This window comes from Dendrobates tinctorius, unplaced genomic scaffold, assembly GCF_039654945.1.
Source record: "Dendrobates tinctorius isolate UK_male_01 unplaced genomic scaffold, ASM3965494v1 ptg000022l, whole genome shotgun sequence".
NCBI classification, from domain to species: domain Eukaryota; kingdom Metazoa; phylum Chordata; class Amphibia; order Anura; family Dendrobatidae; genus Dendrobates; species Dendrobates tinctorius.
This window is the reverse complement of record NW_027361690.1, coordinates 38,692,063-38,709,592: the sequence shown is the minus strand read 5'-3', so window position 1 is coordinate 38,709,592 and position 17,530 is coordinate 38,692,063. Positions and strand designations below refer to the sequence as shown.

Below are 17,530 nucleotides of genomic sequence, written 5' to 3'. Positions count from 1 at the left end.
AAATCTCAGAGCATGCCCAAAATACTAGGAGATCACCTGAGCATGTTCGGAATATTCAAGTTAAAAAAAAAATAATTGTAAGGTAAACTTAGACAAGAATAGTTATATAATGTGTTCAATTGGTATAACATGTCACCTAATCCACATATGATATAAAATCTAATCCTCTTTTTTTATCGGCTACTTCTACAATCCTGATTAGTGTTCCCTAAAAGTCTCAATGTTATAGAAGTGCCTGCAAAAGAGAGAAGTGCAGTATAGATGTAGGAATTTGCTATTAATTCAAGTTGTGTTATATATAGTAAAAACCATATATATTAAAGGGGTTATCCACTACTCGGACAACCCTTTCTCAAGCCTTTTGTTTTCACCCAGCAAAATAATAACACTTATACTCACCTCCGGTGAGGAAGCCAGTCGAGCAGTGTAGGCACTTGTTCTGCTGAGACTTGTGTGACATTGTTATGTCATGCGATCCCTGCGGCCAATCAGCTTTGGCTTCACTCTCCACTCCTTCAAGCAAATCAGACATCCGGAGGAAGTTCCCCAGCTCTCATTTCCTCTGGATGTCAATTATGTTCATAGGAGAGAGAAGCCAGTGCTGATTGGCAGCAGGGATTGCATGACACAATGTCCAGCACCAGAGGTGAGTATAAGTGTTATTTTTTTCTTGGTGGAACATAGGGATTGGGAAGGTGTTGTTCGAGTAATGGACAACCTATTTAAGATTGTTGTATAAAGATGTTGGGCATTCTAAGGAAGACAACAAAATTTCTCAAAGATGCAGACCTTTTGGAATTGTACAATATTCATACATATCTGAGTCCCATTGTTGAATGTAGTAAAAATTACCAGTATTTCTATTAGTTTCAGTTACCTGCAGTGGTTGGTGTGAGGATAGATAATGCTTGGCTATAAGAGTGCATGGCACTTCGATATTCTTCACGTTCAAAATGGAAATTTCCACATTCCCGTTTCTGGTTGCCATGCGTAATGCGGTCTGCAGTGGTGAGTGCAATGAGGCTGGGCTTGTCTCTGACTTCAAGTAAAGTCACTTTATAGAGTAGAGAGGCATCAGATGAAATATCTGGGTCTCTACAATAAAGAGAAGAGCAGTAAAAATTAAATCTGCTACATAAAAAATAAATATATATTACTATTTCTTTTTAGAGCACTATTGGTTCCAAGGTGCTGTACATTTGAAAAAGTTTACATACAAAATACAAATATAAAATTACAGTGAACAAACTAACAATGGCAGACAGGTACAGTAGGGACTCCCTGACCCTCATAGGCTTACAGTGTATAGGTAAATGGGGAAGGAGATGCAATAGGTTAGGAGGTTGCAGCAGCTCCGGTGGTTGCAAAGTGACAGTGGGGTCATTGCACACTGTATTCTTTCTTGAAGAGATGGGCTTTCAAGTTCTGTATGAAGGTACTAAATGTTGGAGACAATCACACATGTTGGGGCACCACATTCCTGAGGATGTTTGGGAGAAGTCTTGAAGGCAATTGGGTAAGAAACGTATGAGGGTAGAGGAGAGAAGTAGGTCTTGTGAGGACCAGAGATTACGTGTGGCAAGATATTGGGAGATTAGTTCAGAGAAACATGGAGAACACAGTCTTGTAGGTCAGTGTTAGAGTTTAATCTGTGTCCATTGGGAAATTGGGAGCCAATGAAGAGATTTGCAGAGCTGACAGGCAGAGTAGTAAAGAAGTGTATTCAGGCAGCAGGCTTCAGGATGGACTGGAAAGGTGCGAGGCTGTTAGCTGGGAAGCCACAGAGGTGGATATTGTAGTAGCTGAGGTGGAAGATCATAGAATGTAAGAGTTGGAAGGGACCTCAAGGGTCATCGTGTCCAACCCTCTGCTCAATGCACTAAACCATCTCAGACAAATCTCTGTCCAGCTTCTGTTTGAAGACTTCCTTTGAAGGAGAACTCACCACGATTCATGACAGCCTGTTCCACTCATTGATGACCCTCACTGTCAAAAAGTTTTTTCTAATATCTAATCTGTATCTTCTCCCTTTCGTGTTTCCATATGCTAATGAGAATAAGGATGATCCCTCTACTCTGTAACATCCCTTCAGATATTTGCAGACATCCTCTTAACCTTCGTTTTTGCAAATGAAACATGCCCAGATTCATTAATTGTTGCCCGTAGGATATACTTTGCAGTATGAGGAAGATGAGGGCATGCACTAATATTTAAGTAGACTGAGGGTTGAGGAAGGGACAAATTCTGGTGTGGTTTGGAAAACAGGGCACAGTCCAAGGTTACAACAAGGCAGTGGGTCTCTGATACAGGGGAAAGTGTTGTGTCATTTAAAGTGATAGTAGATTTGGAAGGGTGCTAGGGAAGTTAAGAAAGATGGAGCAAACATGATTAGTTTGGTTTTGTTCACATTAAGTTTTAGGAAGAGTGATGAGAAGAAGGAGGATATAGCTAATAGACACTCTGGGATTCTGGTCAACAGAGAGGTGACGTCTGGGCCAGATAGGTCGATCTGAGTGTCATCATCATCTACTGTAGGTGATACTGAAAGCCATGGGACTTTATAAGTTGTCCTAGGCCAAAGATATAATTGAAGAAGTTTGGGGTCACAAGACAAAGCCTTGAGGGACACAGAGAGGGCGGGTTGAGGAAGTAGTATGGCAGACCCTAAATGGGAGGTGTGACGAAATCCAGGAGAGGGCAAGATCCTTGATGCCAAGGGAACAGAGGATCTGTAGTAGGAGGGAGTGGGCAAGTTTACGAATAGCGAGTTGGAGGAGAGGTGGGAGTTTAAGTTTAATGTGGACATACTGATTGAGGAGTTTGGAGGTGAACAGGAGTAACAAAATGGGATATATATATATATATATATATATATATATATATATATATATAATATACATAATGCTAATGCTTAGTATTACTTTTTTATTTCAAAGTATTCAAGTAAAGACATCACAAGCATAGTGCAAGCTGGTAGCATGAAAATTTCTGTGTGGTCCAGAACTTCTCCAAAACACATTTAATTAATTGATTTTCATTTTAATTTTGTTTCAGTTAAGTGAAGCCATCAGGCGCCCTAACGCTGGATGCAAATTAGGAGTGAATCTAACATGAAGGAAAAAATGTAAACGAAATATACTAATTCCACTTTCTTTTGTGTTCATTCATTTATTTATTTATTTAAAAGAGATAAAGTGGTTTACAATGACTTTGGTACAACACTACATCAAACTATACTGTATGAACGTGACCCAGTACTACTTCAAGAGATTACTGATGGGCGAACACAAACAGTAAAGTTCAGTGTGCGTACCAAACACCTACTGTTTGGGCACGGATCCCAAACATGGATTTCTCCAGGAAGTCCATGTTACTGTTCGGGTTCGGCACCCCGAATATTGGGTGTTTCCCATGCTGTCATCTGCATGACAGCGTGAGAAACACCGGCAGCTCTGATCGGTGGTAAGATCATTACCAAAAACAAAAAGTTTACCTCCAGTCACAAAGGCGTCAGCTGATGCGAGTGCTACTCACATCAGCTTTCGCCTGCTGCCACTAATAACAATGAGATTAGATGCGCTAATTCTGGTGCTTCAGTGACTAGCAGTGACGTCATCGACCTGCTGTGTCAGTCTGCATACCAGTCGTACCTGCCGTGCCAGTCTGTGTACCAGTCGCAAATGCCAGCACCTGCAGTGCCAGTCTGTATACCAGCCGTACCCACCTGCACCTACCTTGTCTTCCAGTATACCAGCCGTGCCTGCCTATACTAGCCAAGTCTACCAATTCCTGTCTGTACCAGCTTCCTGCCCCTTTGGGAGCCGAGTCTAACCACACCTTCAGGGGCTCTAGCAAAGAGTCAGGTGTTCGCCTAGTTACGGCCCTCCAGATCCGTTACATCTATTCAACAATATATTACATTAATTTATACAATTATTTCCATGATGTCCAGAATGATTTACCACTTCATTTTAATGAGCTAATTCAATATTCTATTGCAGCTATGTTGTATCTATTAGGGTTATATATTCAATGATTATTATTACATTGCATATCTCTACTAACTTGGCAAAGGACAATAAGTAATACACAATATATTGGCCACTGGTTCAATAAGCTATTAACTTTGAAATACAAATTTTCTGACTTTGCAGAATTTTCTGCCAAAATTGGATGTGGATCAAATAAATGTGGCACATCTCAAGAGTGGAAAGCTTGTAATTGCTCGGAAAATACATGTGGGGTTGAGGAGAGAAAATCCTGCTGACCATAAGAGCTAACACTCTACAGAAGAGAAAGAGACCTCTGCTGACTACAAGAGCTTACAATCTACAGGAGAGAGAGAGGACCCTGCTGACCATAATGGCTTAAGCTCTACAAGAGAGAGCGAACCCTGCTGACTATAAGAAGTTACACTCTACAGGAGAGAGCCCTGCTGACCATAAGAGCTGACACATTCAGGAAAGAGAGATAGAGCGAGAGTACCTTACTGACCATAAGAGCTTACACTCTACAGGAATGAGAGAAAGAGAGAGAGAGAGAGAGAGGACTCTGCTGATAAGAATACCCTACACTCTACATGGGAGAGCCCTGCTGGCCATAAGAGCTTTATACTCTACAAGAGAGAGTGAGAGAGAGAGGACGCCACTGACCATATCTTACACTCTACACGAGAGAGAGAATTACTCAGTGACCCTGAAGACGGAGAAACTATGCCATGCAAACTGTGCTCTATTCGGAATCGCTGATCTGTGATGGCCCAGGTACTTGATTGTAATCAAGTGTCATAACATTGGCTGAATACTGTGGCAGCTCGGGCCAAGTCAAACCCTGGCCCAGCGCAGTTCTGCAACAGCTTCATGCAAGTGTCAGCTCACCCACTGGTGTGTGACGTCACCACGTGCTGGAATGCCACACTGCACATGCTGGCAAGGCTTTGTAAGCAGAAGAGGTTTAGTGGTAGCTCCAACATGCCTGTTGGTATTCTCGTCAGCCTCCGTTCATAACAGTGGGCCTTTACGTCTAAAAATTGTTTGGTCCTCCAAGACTTTGAGGACTCTACAAAGATAGTGAGTAGTGATAACACCATAGTCAGTGCAATTATAATGCTTTTGTGCCTACTTAAATAAATGCTGCTCACAATTAAACATGAAGCTTTGTAGGCAGACCATGTGGGGATGCAAGAAGACATAACACAGAGATTGTATCCAGCCCTGCCTCATCTCATCTGCTCAGCGCATATTGTCTAACAATGAGAAGGTGGACACGGAGGAGGAACAGGAGCAGCTGGCTAGCGCAACAGAGGCTAGTAGCTACACAACCTTCATCTTGTCCCCCCCCCCCCCCCCCCCCCGATGTAGATGGGCTGAGGGTAGGAAAGAGGAGGAAGAGAGGGAGGAGGAGAAGGAGAGTCATCATCATGGTAGAGACAGGGAAGTGTTGTTTGCATGGAGCTTGGCACATATGGACGATTTTATGTACCGCTGCCTTCAATACGATTAGTCCCAAATCCCCACAATTTTAAGCGTGCCCTGAAAACTCATTTATTCAGACTGGCCTACCACCTCAACACATTAACCTAATCTATCCCTATGTGGCACAGCCAAAAGTTTTTACCATAACCAGGTTCCCCGCATCATGTTCCCACATGCTTTATGCATCCATTAGCCCTCTGCATCTGTACTGTTACACACTTAACATTATGGCTGGTCCATGCAAACAGAGCAACTGTTACCACCCACCTTTCATGTCTCCCTTTTTTTCATAGACTGTAAGCTGGCGAGCAGGGCCCTCATTCCTCTTGGTATCTGTTATGATCTATGTGATTATTGTTATGCTGTAATGTCTATTGTCTGTACAAGTCCCCTCTGAAATGTAAAGTGCTGCGGAATATGTCGGCGCTATAGAAATAAAATTTATTATTATTATTATTATTATAACTGCAGGGCATTATGGGGAGGCACATACATCAACGCAAAATGATGATAGCCTGGTCTTTGACACTTCAGCGATGTGGGAAATGGTGTCTGCCAAGGTTTTTTTTTTTTTAAAACCATGAACTGAAACTCAAAATGTTTGAATTTGCTTGACACCGTCGTTAGTTTCAGGAAATTCTACTCGTACCTGTCCCTCCACAGATTGTTTCGCTCATCTCTACTATAAACCCAACTCTAAGGCTATGTACCCACGTTGCAGAAATGCTGCGGAAATTTCCACAACATTTCCGCCCTCCCACTGCGGGTAAAACGCATGCGAATTCGCATGTGTTTTCCCACAGAAAACAAGTGTTTTGCAAGCGTTTTTTGCTTGTGGAATGCTTGCGCATTCCAAGCGATTAGCATTAAGATGTTAAAATAATAAAAAGATTATAAAATATTGTTATTCTCACCTTCCGACGGCCCCGATCTGCTCTGTGGCGCTCCCGGCATCTTCCGGTCCCAGTAATGCTTTGCGCGAAGGACCTGAGATGATGTCACGCTCGCCATAGCCACATGCGGAAAGTAAGCGGATCAATGCATTCCTATGGGTGTGGACTTGCCGCGATTCCGCAAAAAGAATGAGCATGCTGCGGATTTTACCGCAATGCGATTCCACAGCGGTAAAATCCGCAGCATTAGCACAGCAATGCGGAATCCCATAGGATTGTATGGGATGCATTTTCTTAGCGTTTTCGCAGCAGAAAATCGCCGCGAAAAAACGCAACGTGTGAACGCTGCCTAAGAATGTCAATATTTGTAATGGTTTTCTAGTACTTAAAATAACATACATAACAACAGCTTTAATATATCCCTGTTTCAAAATACAATTATTTTGCAATTCCTTAAGAAAATATTTTTTGGTATCTGTGAAATAGGGAAATACAATTATTCCCTTGGTAAAATCCAGGAAGTGTTCTAATATTGAGGATGCCATCCTGCTTCTGGTCATATTTGTGTGGTATACATTAACATCTCAAATCATTTCAGAGTTTCTCTAAAAGATAAAGGGGAACACATGCACCACAGACTTGACAAGGTGGAGGAACGCATCCTCACGATTTCCTGAATTTTCTCCAGGCACACTATTTATCTCACAAATGGCACAATATTTTTTTATCTACAAATTACAAGGGAGCTTTATTTTTGAAAATTGACTTTTTTTTTAGGTCATTTTAGATAATGAAAAAAACAAACATTTGAATACAAGTGCAAGATTGGAAACCGTGGATTATAATGTCTTTTGGGAATCTTGATCATCTAATATATAAAGCTGAATGTGTATATGTACTGTATGTATGTATGTGTGTATGTCCGGGATTGGCATCCGCACCGTCGCAGCTACAGCCACAAAATTTAGCACAGTCACACGTCTGGACCCCGAGAGCGTCATAGGCTATGTTGTGAGGCGAAATTTTAACCCCGTGCGTTCCAATTCACCAAATAATTTTGGCCCTATCTACATAATGGGGAAAAAGTGAAAGGAAAAGTGTTGGAGGCAAATTGACAGCTGCCAGATGTGAACAAGGGGGACTTAAAGAATGAGAGCGATGGCGCCAAAGAGTATATACCGTACAGTTGCTAAGGTGGGGCCCTGACATGGGATACTCACCACACACGGGGATATGAACACACACACAAAAAGCACCACTCACTACCACGTGCTTCAGCACATATACCACCCTCAGCACACATTTAACCACACATACACCAACCTGGCCACATAAAAGTCGAAACACAAAAGTCACCACTCAAAACTCGCCACTCTGTCCCAGAGCTGTTTAAAAGATGAAAAATGAGCTGTGATTGGTTGCTATCAGCAACAGTTTTCTTTGTAGACAGTTGTGGTAACTGAGGCCTATTATTCTAATCATTTCTATGGTGTTATCGTCCTTCTGTAAAGCTGGAAATAACACAATTTATTACCGTGCCAACACAGACCACCCTCTGACACAGACTGCAGGGGGAGCCCAGTATCACACAGGATAGGATTAGATACACAGCTCAGCAGTCAGTATCACACAGGATAGGATTAGATACACAGCTCAGCAGTCAGTATCACACAGGATAGGATTAGATACACAGCTCAGCAGCAAGTATCACACAGGATAGGATTAGATACATAGCTCAGCAGACAGTATCACACAGGATAGGATTAGATACACGGTTCAGCAGACTGTATCACACAGGATAGGATTAGATACACAGTTGAGCAGATTGTATCACACAGGATAGGATTAGATACACAGCTCAGCAGTCAGTATCACACAGGACAGGATTAGATACACAGCTCAGCAGTCAGTATCACACAGGATAGGAATAGATACACGGCTCAGCAGGCAGTATCACACAGGATAGGATTAGATACACGGCTCAGCAGTCAGTATCACACAGGATAGGATTAGATACATAGCTCAGCAGACAGTGTCACACAAGAGAGGATTAGACACACGGCTCAGCAGTCAGTATCACACAGGATAGGGTTAGATACGCAGCAGAGCAGACTGCATCACACAGGATAGGATTAGATACACAGCTCAGCAGTCAGTATCACACAGGATAGGAATAGATACACGACTCAGCAGACAGTATCACACAGGATAGGATTAGATACGCAGCTCAGCACACAGTATCACACAGAATAGTATTAGATACAAGGCTCAGCAGACAGTATCACACAGAATAGGATTAGATACACGGCTCAGCAGTCAGCATCACACAGGATAGGATTAGATACACGACTCAGCAGTCAGTATCACACAAGATAGGATTAGATACACGGCTGAGCAGTCAGTATCACACAGGATAGGATTAGATACATGGCTCAGCAGACAGTATCACACAGAATAGGATTAGATACACGGCTCAGCAGTCAGTATCACACAGGATAGGATTAGATACATGGTTCAGCAGTCAGTATCACACAAGATAGGATTAGATACACAGCTGAGCAGACTGTATCACACAGGATAGGATTAGATACACAGCTCAGCAGTCAGTATCACACAGGATAGGATTAGATACATAGCTCAGCAGACAGTATCACACAGGATAGGATTAGATACACGGTTCAGCAGACTGTATCACACAGGATAGGATTAGATACACAGCTGAGCAAACTGTATCACACAGGATAGGATTAGATACACAGCTGAGCGGACAGTATCACACAGGATAGGATTAGATACACAGCTCAGCAGTCAGTATCGCACAGGATAGGATTAGATACACAACTGAGCAAACTGTATCACACAGGATAGGATTAGATACACAGCTGAGCGGACAGTATCACACAAGATAGGATTAGATACACAGATCAGCAGACAGTATCACACAGGATAGGATTAGATACATAGCTCAGCAGTCAGTATCACACAGGATAGGATTGGATACATGGTTCAGCAGACTGTATCACATAGGATAGGATTAGATACACAGATCAGCAGACAGTATCACACAGGAGAGGATTAGACACATGGCTCAGCAGGCAGTATCACACAGGATAGGATTAGATACACAGCTCAGCAGTCAGTATCACACAGGATAGGGTTAGATACATAGCTCAGCAGTCAGTATCACACAAGATAGGATTAGATACACAGCTGAGCAGACTGTATCACACAGGATAGGATTAGATACACAGCTGAGCAGACTGTATCACACAGGATAGGATTAGATACACAGCTCAGCAGTCAGTATCACACAGGATTGGATTAGATACACAGCTCAGCAGTCAGTATCACACAAGACAGGATTAGATACATAGCTCAGCAGACAGTATCACACAGGAGAGGATTAGACACACAGCTTAGCAGTCAGTATCACACAGGATAGGATTAGACACACAGCTCAGCAGTCAGTATCACACAGGATAGGAATAGATACACGGCTCAGCAGACAGTATCACACAGGATAGGATTAGATACGCAGCTCAGCACACAGTATCACACAGAATAGTATTAGATACAAGGCTCAGCAGACAGTTTCACACAGAATAGGGTTAGATACACGGCTCAGCAGTCAGTATCACACAGGATAGGATTAGATGCACGGTTTTTATGTGCAATATAATCATTATAATTTGTTATAACTAACCACAATTGGTTACTATGCCCAGGCAACGCCGGGCTCTTCAGCTAGTTACAAATATATTTGAAATCCAGATATAGAAAAATGTTTAAAATGGATAAATAGAAATGGATCACCCGCCAGGGCAGTGGGGTACTCGGTCCCGGGCCGGTATTTCACAGGGAAGTGTCACAGTAGAGGTGACCCGGTCCGTGGCCCTGGGCGTCCATGTAAGGGAGTGAAGTGATGGAATAAAGTTTATGAATAGATGATTCGTAACGCCACCTGTGGTGTTCGGCAATGAGGAAGTTAAGCCGACGCTGCAGACAGATCCGCTAGGACAGATGGTGTGGTACAGCCAAGATATTATAACCCTCCACAGGCAGGGCTGTTGTCCCAGGGCAGTGTAGATGGGTGTTGGGAAGGAAGGTGCAGTGTCAGGCACAGAGATGTAGCAGTGCCAGAGAGGTTGCAGCAAGAAGGCAAGGACACAATAGGTTGCAGTTTCTTTACCTTTACTTGGCAAATGCAGTCCAGAGTCCTGAGTACAGATGGCACAGGAGCTGGTTAGCCTGGAAGCAAATCAGGAATCACTCTGGCAGATGGGTTGTGCAGTCTCCTTACTAGCGCTCTCTATGAAGTACTCCCAGTACTGGAGTTCCTCCTTTCTGATGTTATTCACACTCCACTCGCATGGCAGACAGCCATAGCCTTCTATCTCTCTTGGCTCACCCGTCGTTGTTGTGCCTCAGAGGATTATGTGGGAATAAGGTATTTACAGCCTCCCATTACTCTGGTTTCTGGTGCAGGACCGTCAGTATCCATACACCCTTGGAGACCAGGTTCCAGATCATGCGATATCACTGGGACTGAGCTCTCCACTTTCCTCAGTCTCCCCAGCTCTTCTCCTCCACGTCTGCACACGACGCCCTCCTCACACTAACTGACTCGCTCCTTCCTGGCCCCCAGAGACAGCTCCTCCCCTCAGTTCTGGGTTCAGAGCTCCCTCTGCTGACCCGGAGTGGGAACTGTGTTGCATGCAGTGATTAACTGCCAGAGAGACCCTTCATTGCTTCCAGGTGTGACATCACTCTCCCTAGGAGGAAGGCAATGCCACTGTGGCAACCATACTCCTGGGGGCACCACACTCCCCCCTAGTGCAATTCAGCACTCCTGGGCTGAAGAAAAAAACATGTAACAACATAAACAAATAAACAATTATAGGTGTACAAGATTCAAAAAGGAAAAATTTACAAAAACCAAATGCTCAAAAAGAGTCCTCTGACGATAAGTCCATGCGCCAATGTCCATGGACCCATTCCTGGGCAAATGGTGAACTATATACATGTTCTTACAGAGTCTCTGTAGGCACAAAACTTGAGAAAGGTTACATATTTACATTTTTATTAAACCATTCACTATTACTATAGAACATTAGACACTATCATTATTTACTTTAACTTATTTATATGCAAAATCTGATGGGTGGTATACCTTGGGTGCCATCTGCGAACTCTTAGACTCACTGTGGGCATGACAGATTCACCACTGGCAGGGCGAGGATTCTCTGGCTCCACTGCTGGCGTGGCATCCGCTGCCTGAATTTCCTGATTTTCAACGTTCTCTTGAGTCTCTGCTACTACAGTTGCAGTAGGCTTGGGAAAGGTTAGGACAGGAACTACAATGGCGGGACCCATTCTTGTCCAGTTTGCAGGGAATTCACCAAGTACAGTGCTGACCTTTTCTTCCTCTTCTTCAGTGGGCTGAAGATTGTTTTGTTCTTCCATCCTTTCTTTTAACTGGTCAGGGCACAGTTTCAGATGATCCCTTGATACTGCTGCTGAGGTCTCACCTCCATCCTTACTAATAAGGCACACTTTGGTGTTGTCGAAGTTCTATGGTAAGACTGTGTAGGGTTCGGCTTCCCATTGGTCATCCAATTTATGCAGCCTTCTTTTTCTCTTGAGGACTTGTTCTCCTGGTGACTGTCATGATCTCAGTGCGGGTTTGACTCGCACACGTGGGGTTAATGTCTGGAACCAGTGCTGATGACTGGCATTTCTGGGGTTATAGGTTGTGATCCCAGTGCAGGCTTACCTGCACACCTGGGGCTATGATTGTGGCCTCTCCCTGGTTCTGGGAGAGGTTTCTTATAGCCTCAGGACGCTCCCATCCCTGTCAGTTATACTTTCGCCCTTGGCATTGTGTGGTGACCCCTGAGTGTGTTTGTGCTGTGTTCTGGTTGCTTTATTCTCTGTGTATGACTCGGTCTGTTCTCTGGATATTGCTTTGGATTCTGCTTGGTACCTTCTATGTCTGTTTGGTTTTGACTTCTGCTTGGCCCTGACTATCCGTTCTGTCTCATCCCTGGTACTTTACTGATATCTCTGTGTATGACCTCCGTTTTGCCTGACTCTGAGTATTTCTGTATAGTGTCCTGCCACCTCTGAAAGCAGGACGCTAAGTCCCGCCCCCTTGCAGTCACAAGACCATAGGTCCTGTGACTGCTTGCTAAACTTCAGCGTCCACAGGTCCTGTGTATCTGTACTTTCTGGCTGTACCTGACCCCGGGCCCCCTACAGTGCGGGTGAGTCCCTGCTCAGCGGAGGCTGCACGCCGGCGCTGACAGGATCCTGACAGTGACAAGGGAACTGCAGGTGCATTTTGGTTGTAGTTCTTCTCTTGTTTTTGTCTTGCCTGAGCTAGACTCTTTTCCACACACTCTTGTACCCTTCAATATTGCTGTTGCCTTTCTGTATCCCAGTCAGCATCTGGGGATGTTACTTCAGGGGTAAGGACTCCCATATCCAAATCAATAGGCAACTTGCCCGGCCTCGCTCTCATTAGGTAGGCTGGAGTGCAGTTGTGGAATTCACAGGAATGTGGTTGTAGAGGTCTACCAGATCTGGCAACTTTTCTGGCCACAGATTCCTCTCTTCCAAAGGCAAGATCTTCAGTAGCTCAATCACCACCTGGTTCATCTTTTCACACTTGCCATTGGTCTGTGGATAGTACGGTGTTGTCCTGATCTTCTTGCAACCGTACAAGTTACAGAATTCCTGGAACACTTCTGCCTCAAAGGCTGGACCTTGATCTGTAAGCACTTGCTCTGTATATCCATGTGGTCTACAAAAGAGCTGTTGGAATGCTCTGGCTGCTGTTCTGGCTGTTTGATCCTTGACAGGCACGACTACCAGGAATCTCGAGTAGTGGTCAACGATGGTAAGAGCATAAATGTAGGCGGAACGGCTTGGGACCAGCTTCACATGGTCCAGGGCAACCAACTCAAGTGGTTGCTTGGTTATTATTGGCTGCAAAGGAGCTCGCTGGCTGTTACGGTCCTTTCTGTGCAAGTTACATTGTTCACACTCCCGGCACCAATTTTCAATAGCCTTCCTCATATCAGCCCAGTAGAATCTCTCCCGGAGCAAGGCTTCCAACTTCTTCCATCCGAAGTGTCCAGCTCCATTGTGGTATGCTTCAAGGACCATTGATGCCTCTCTCTTTGGGACTACCACCTGCCAGACCAACTCATGAGTGCGGGCGTTGATAGTCCTCTGACACAGCTTTCCTTCATACATGAACAGTCTGCCTCTTTCCTTCCACAACTGCTGGGTTTCTTCAGGAGCATCTGAATCCGGGCGTGAGTCAGCTTGAGACAGTAGCTCCTTTACCAAGCGGACTGCGGGGTCGCTATCCTGGGTTTCTGCCCAGTCATGGTGAGGCAATGGATTTAGGGTAGCCTCTTTCAGGATAGACCGTTTGTTTCTCACTCCCTGGGCACGTTGGGCCGCAATTGGCCGGTGGAAGGGAGGTAACTCTACTTCTTCGAGTGCCTCAGGGTCTTCTCCTGCATCTGGCAGATTAGGCATCCTGGACAGAGCATCAGCATTGGCATTCTTGTGCCCTGCTCGGTACTTGATGGTAAATTCATAGTTAGACAGCCGAGCCATCCATTGCTGCTCCAGTGCACCTAGCTTGGCAGTTTCCAAGTGAGTCAACGGGTTGTTGTCCATGAAGATGGTAAACCTGGCTGAAGCTAGGTAATGCTTGAATCGTTCAGTCACAGCCCAGACTATGGTGAGGAATTCCAGCTTGAAGGAACTGTAGTTGTCAGGGTTCCTTTCAGTGGGACGCAGCTTCCTGCTGGCGTAGGAGATCACTCTTTCTTTGCCATTCTGTACCTGTGATAGTACTGCTCCAAGTCCCACGTTGCTGGCATCAGTATACAGAACAAATGGTCGGTCATAATCTGGGTAGGCCAGAACTTCATCTCCTGTGAGAGCCATCTTCAGTCGAGTGAAGGACCTCTCCAGCTCCTCATTCCATTCGAATGTAGGACTCTGCTTTCTGGCCTTCTTAGGCTGACCCACCAGAAGATTTTGCATAGGAGTGGCTATCTCAGTGAAGCCTTTGATGAACCTTCGGTAGTAGCCTACCTGCCCGAGGAATTGACGTACTTCATGGAGGTTGCTTGGCTTCTGCCAGTCCCGGATGACTGTGATTTTGTCAGGATCCAGTGCCACACCTTCTGCACTCACTACATGACCGAGGTACTGAACCTTGGGCTTCAGGAGGTGGCATTTGGAAGGCTTCACCTTCAGGCCAAAGTTGGACAAGGCTTCAAACACCTCAGCCAGGTGTTTCAGATGGTCTTCATAAGTCTTGGAGAAAACAATAACTTCATCAAGGTACAACAGGACTGTCTCGAAGTTCTTGTGCCCAAGACAGCATTCCATTAGCCGTTGGAATGTCCCTGGAGCGGTGCAGAGCCCGAATGGCATGTAGTTGAACTCACAGAGACCCATTGGGGTGGTAAATGCTGTTTTCTCCTTGTCTGCCATTGCCACGGGAACCTGCCAATACTCACTAGTGTGATCCAAGGTGGAAAAATAGTTAGAAGTTTTAAGTGCAGCTAATGATTCCTCAATTCTGGGTAATGGGAAAGGCATCTTTATGTGTAATGCTGTTAATTTTTCTGTAATCAACACACATTCTCATGGTACCATCTTTCTTTTTCACAAATACTATTGGAGCTGCCCAGGGGCTACAACTGTCCCTGATTACCCCAGCTTCCTTCCTTTCCCTCAACATACTTTTAGCACATTGGTATTGTGTTGGGGGTATAGGCCGGTACCTTTCTTTAATGGGAGGATGATCTCCAGTGGGGATATGGTGCTGAACCCCTTTTGCCTTCCCAAAGTCTAGAGGGTGTTTACTGAATACCCGCTCATACTCCTGGGTCACCCGGTAAACCCCATTCTTTTGGTATGAAGGGGTGGAGTCAGTTCCCACCTGCAGCTGCTGACACCAATCCTCCTGCTGCTTTACAGAGCCATTGTCCTCCACCTGGTCAGATGAGACCAAGGGCTCTGCTGCCCGTATTGCGTTGTTATTGACAGTGAGCAGCTTGGCAACTGTGGCATACCGAGGTATTATGGCCTCCTCCTCCCCACAATTCAAGAGGCGTACAGGTACTCTTCCTTTGCAAACGTCAACTACCCCTCTGGCTGTCAGGACAGTGGGCCGGCTATCAGAGTATACTGGCTCTACTACTGCTTGATAGTCTTTCCCTCTGAGACCTATGGCTGCCCGACACCAAATCAACATTTCACATCAGGGGGGTATTGCAATGGGAAAAGAATCACTCACTCTGGCGCTGCCAATTTCTCCGCCAGAGAGTTCTACCTGCTGTGTTTGCATCAGGGCTCTGATCTCCTTCTGCAGGACTCGTTGTTCACTGGAACCAGCAGTCTCAGCCACCTGTTGCAACAAGACAATAACCTTGGAAAGACAATTTTCAATCACATTGGTACCAAGAGTCATCAATGGGTTACATTCTCGTAGATCAATATCCACAACTATCAGACCTTGAGATTTTAGCTCTACCCGAACCACTTTAACATTAATTTCTTTACATCCTATCTGCGGTAAAGACTGACCATTACTAGCAACTACTGTCAGTTCATCAGTTGGGCCACGGGTAAGTTCAGAGTCAGCCCAATATCGCTTGTAAAGGATATACGGCATAGTAGTCACCTGAGAGCCAGTGTCCAGCAAAGCGTTCATGGGGATGCCATCAATCACCACTGGGAGGACCGGTTGCCCTCCAACATACTTGGCTCGCCAGTTCCTCTTCCTCCGCATCCATGGGACATCCTCTGGACTGGAGGCCAACTGAATCTTCTCCTTGGAGGACTCCTGCAGGGACTTCACGGTTTTGGCAAGTGCAGCCATACCTTTGGTCAACTCCTGGACCTGAAGACGCAGTTCTGAAGATGGGTCATTGTCCAGAGTCTGTGCATCAGCCTCCACAGGGTTGAGGGGGAAAGATGTTGTTTCCTGGTGGTAGGTGATCGCTGGGCACCTAGGGGGCGCTGGACGGCTGACGGTTCATGCAGCACCCGGATAGCCCTGTCCTTGAAGTCTGCAAAATCCAGGTCAGGGTTCTGCAGGGCTATAATGCGCAGCTGTGCTCTGTTGGTACTGGATAGGAGTCCTTCAATAAACTGCTCCTTTAACAGTCTGTCTCCGTCCTGTACACTGTTAACAGTCTGTCTCCGTCCTGTACACTGTCTGGATCCATCTGCTTTATGGCTCGCAGCGCCTCCTGCAGGTTAAGAACATAGTCCCGTATACTGTCCTGTGCTCTCTGCTTACATCCAAAGAATCTCATCTTTATTTCAGCTGCAGGGCGGGCGTCAAAGGTGCTTCTGAGCTTAGCCAGAATCTTTTTAACGGTCTCTTTATCAGTGTCCTGCCAGGCTTTTACTCTGCGCTGCACCTGTTAGCTGCCCAATAAGAATGCTCAATTTCAGACAGGGGATACACTTCGAACAAGCTGCATAGTCTCTCTTTGAATTCACTCAGGGTATGTGACTCACCCGAGTACTGCGGTAGCCAGCCTGCTCCCGGTATATAGGGCATGGACAGCAGCATTATGGGGACCGCTGCGGTGGGTGCTGATTCATGCGGTGCCCTGGAGGCAGCGCTGGCTGCCGGATTCAGTGGCGCTGTTGGAGCCGCAGCTGCGCTGGATCCTGCATCTGGCAGCGCTGGGAGGTTAGTGGGAGCGTCCGCCGCTGCATTGGCGTTGTCCTCAGACATTTTCTCTCCCCCCTAGTTAACGTGGGCCAGGCCACGGGGTTGCACTGGCTTACCGGATGCCGCTCCTCGGCTGGATCAGGGGGCGCCGGATCTGCAGGCCTCAGCTTCTCACTTCCCGCGCGCGCTTCTCCTTTCGCGCTTCTCGGCTCCGCCCACGAAGGTCTACCCCCTTTTCTTCCCACGCGCGCCAATCAGCGGGATAACGGTGGCAATGGCGCCAATAACGCACATAGTCTATAGCACCAAACACAGTCTCTGGCACACAGGACCCGGGGATACCGGGCTCCGTTAATCCTGTTCATGACGCCAAAATGGATCTCCTGCCAGGGAAGTGGGGTACTCGGTACTGGGCGGGTATTTCACAGGGAAGTGTCACAGTA

General features: G+C 45.7%; 1 protein-coding gene across 1 annotated transcript in view; it reads right to left on the bottom strand.

Moving 5' to 3' along the window:
* Positions 1 to 17,530, bottom strand: part of LOC141084133 (peptidyl-prolyl cis-trans isomerase FKBP8-like) — a 146,970-nt gene that overhangs the window by 85,695 nt on the left and 43,745 nt on the right. Inside the window, exon 4 of the mRNA XM_073568605.1 lies at positions 878 to 1,095. Coding sequence (XP_073424706.1) covers positions 878 to 1,095 — 218 coding nt within the window. The remainder of the gene's footprint in view (positions 1 to 877; positions 1,096 to 17,530) is intronic.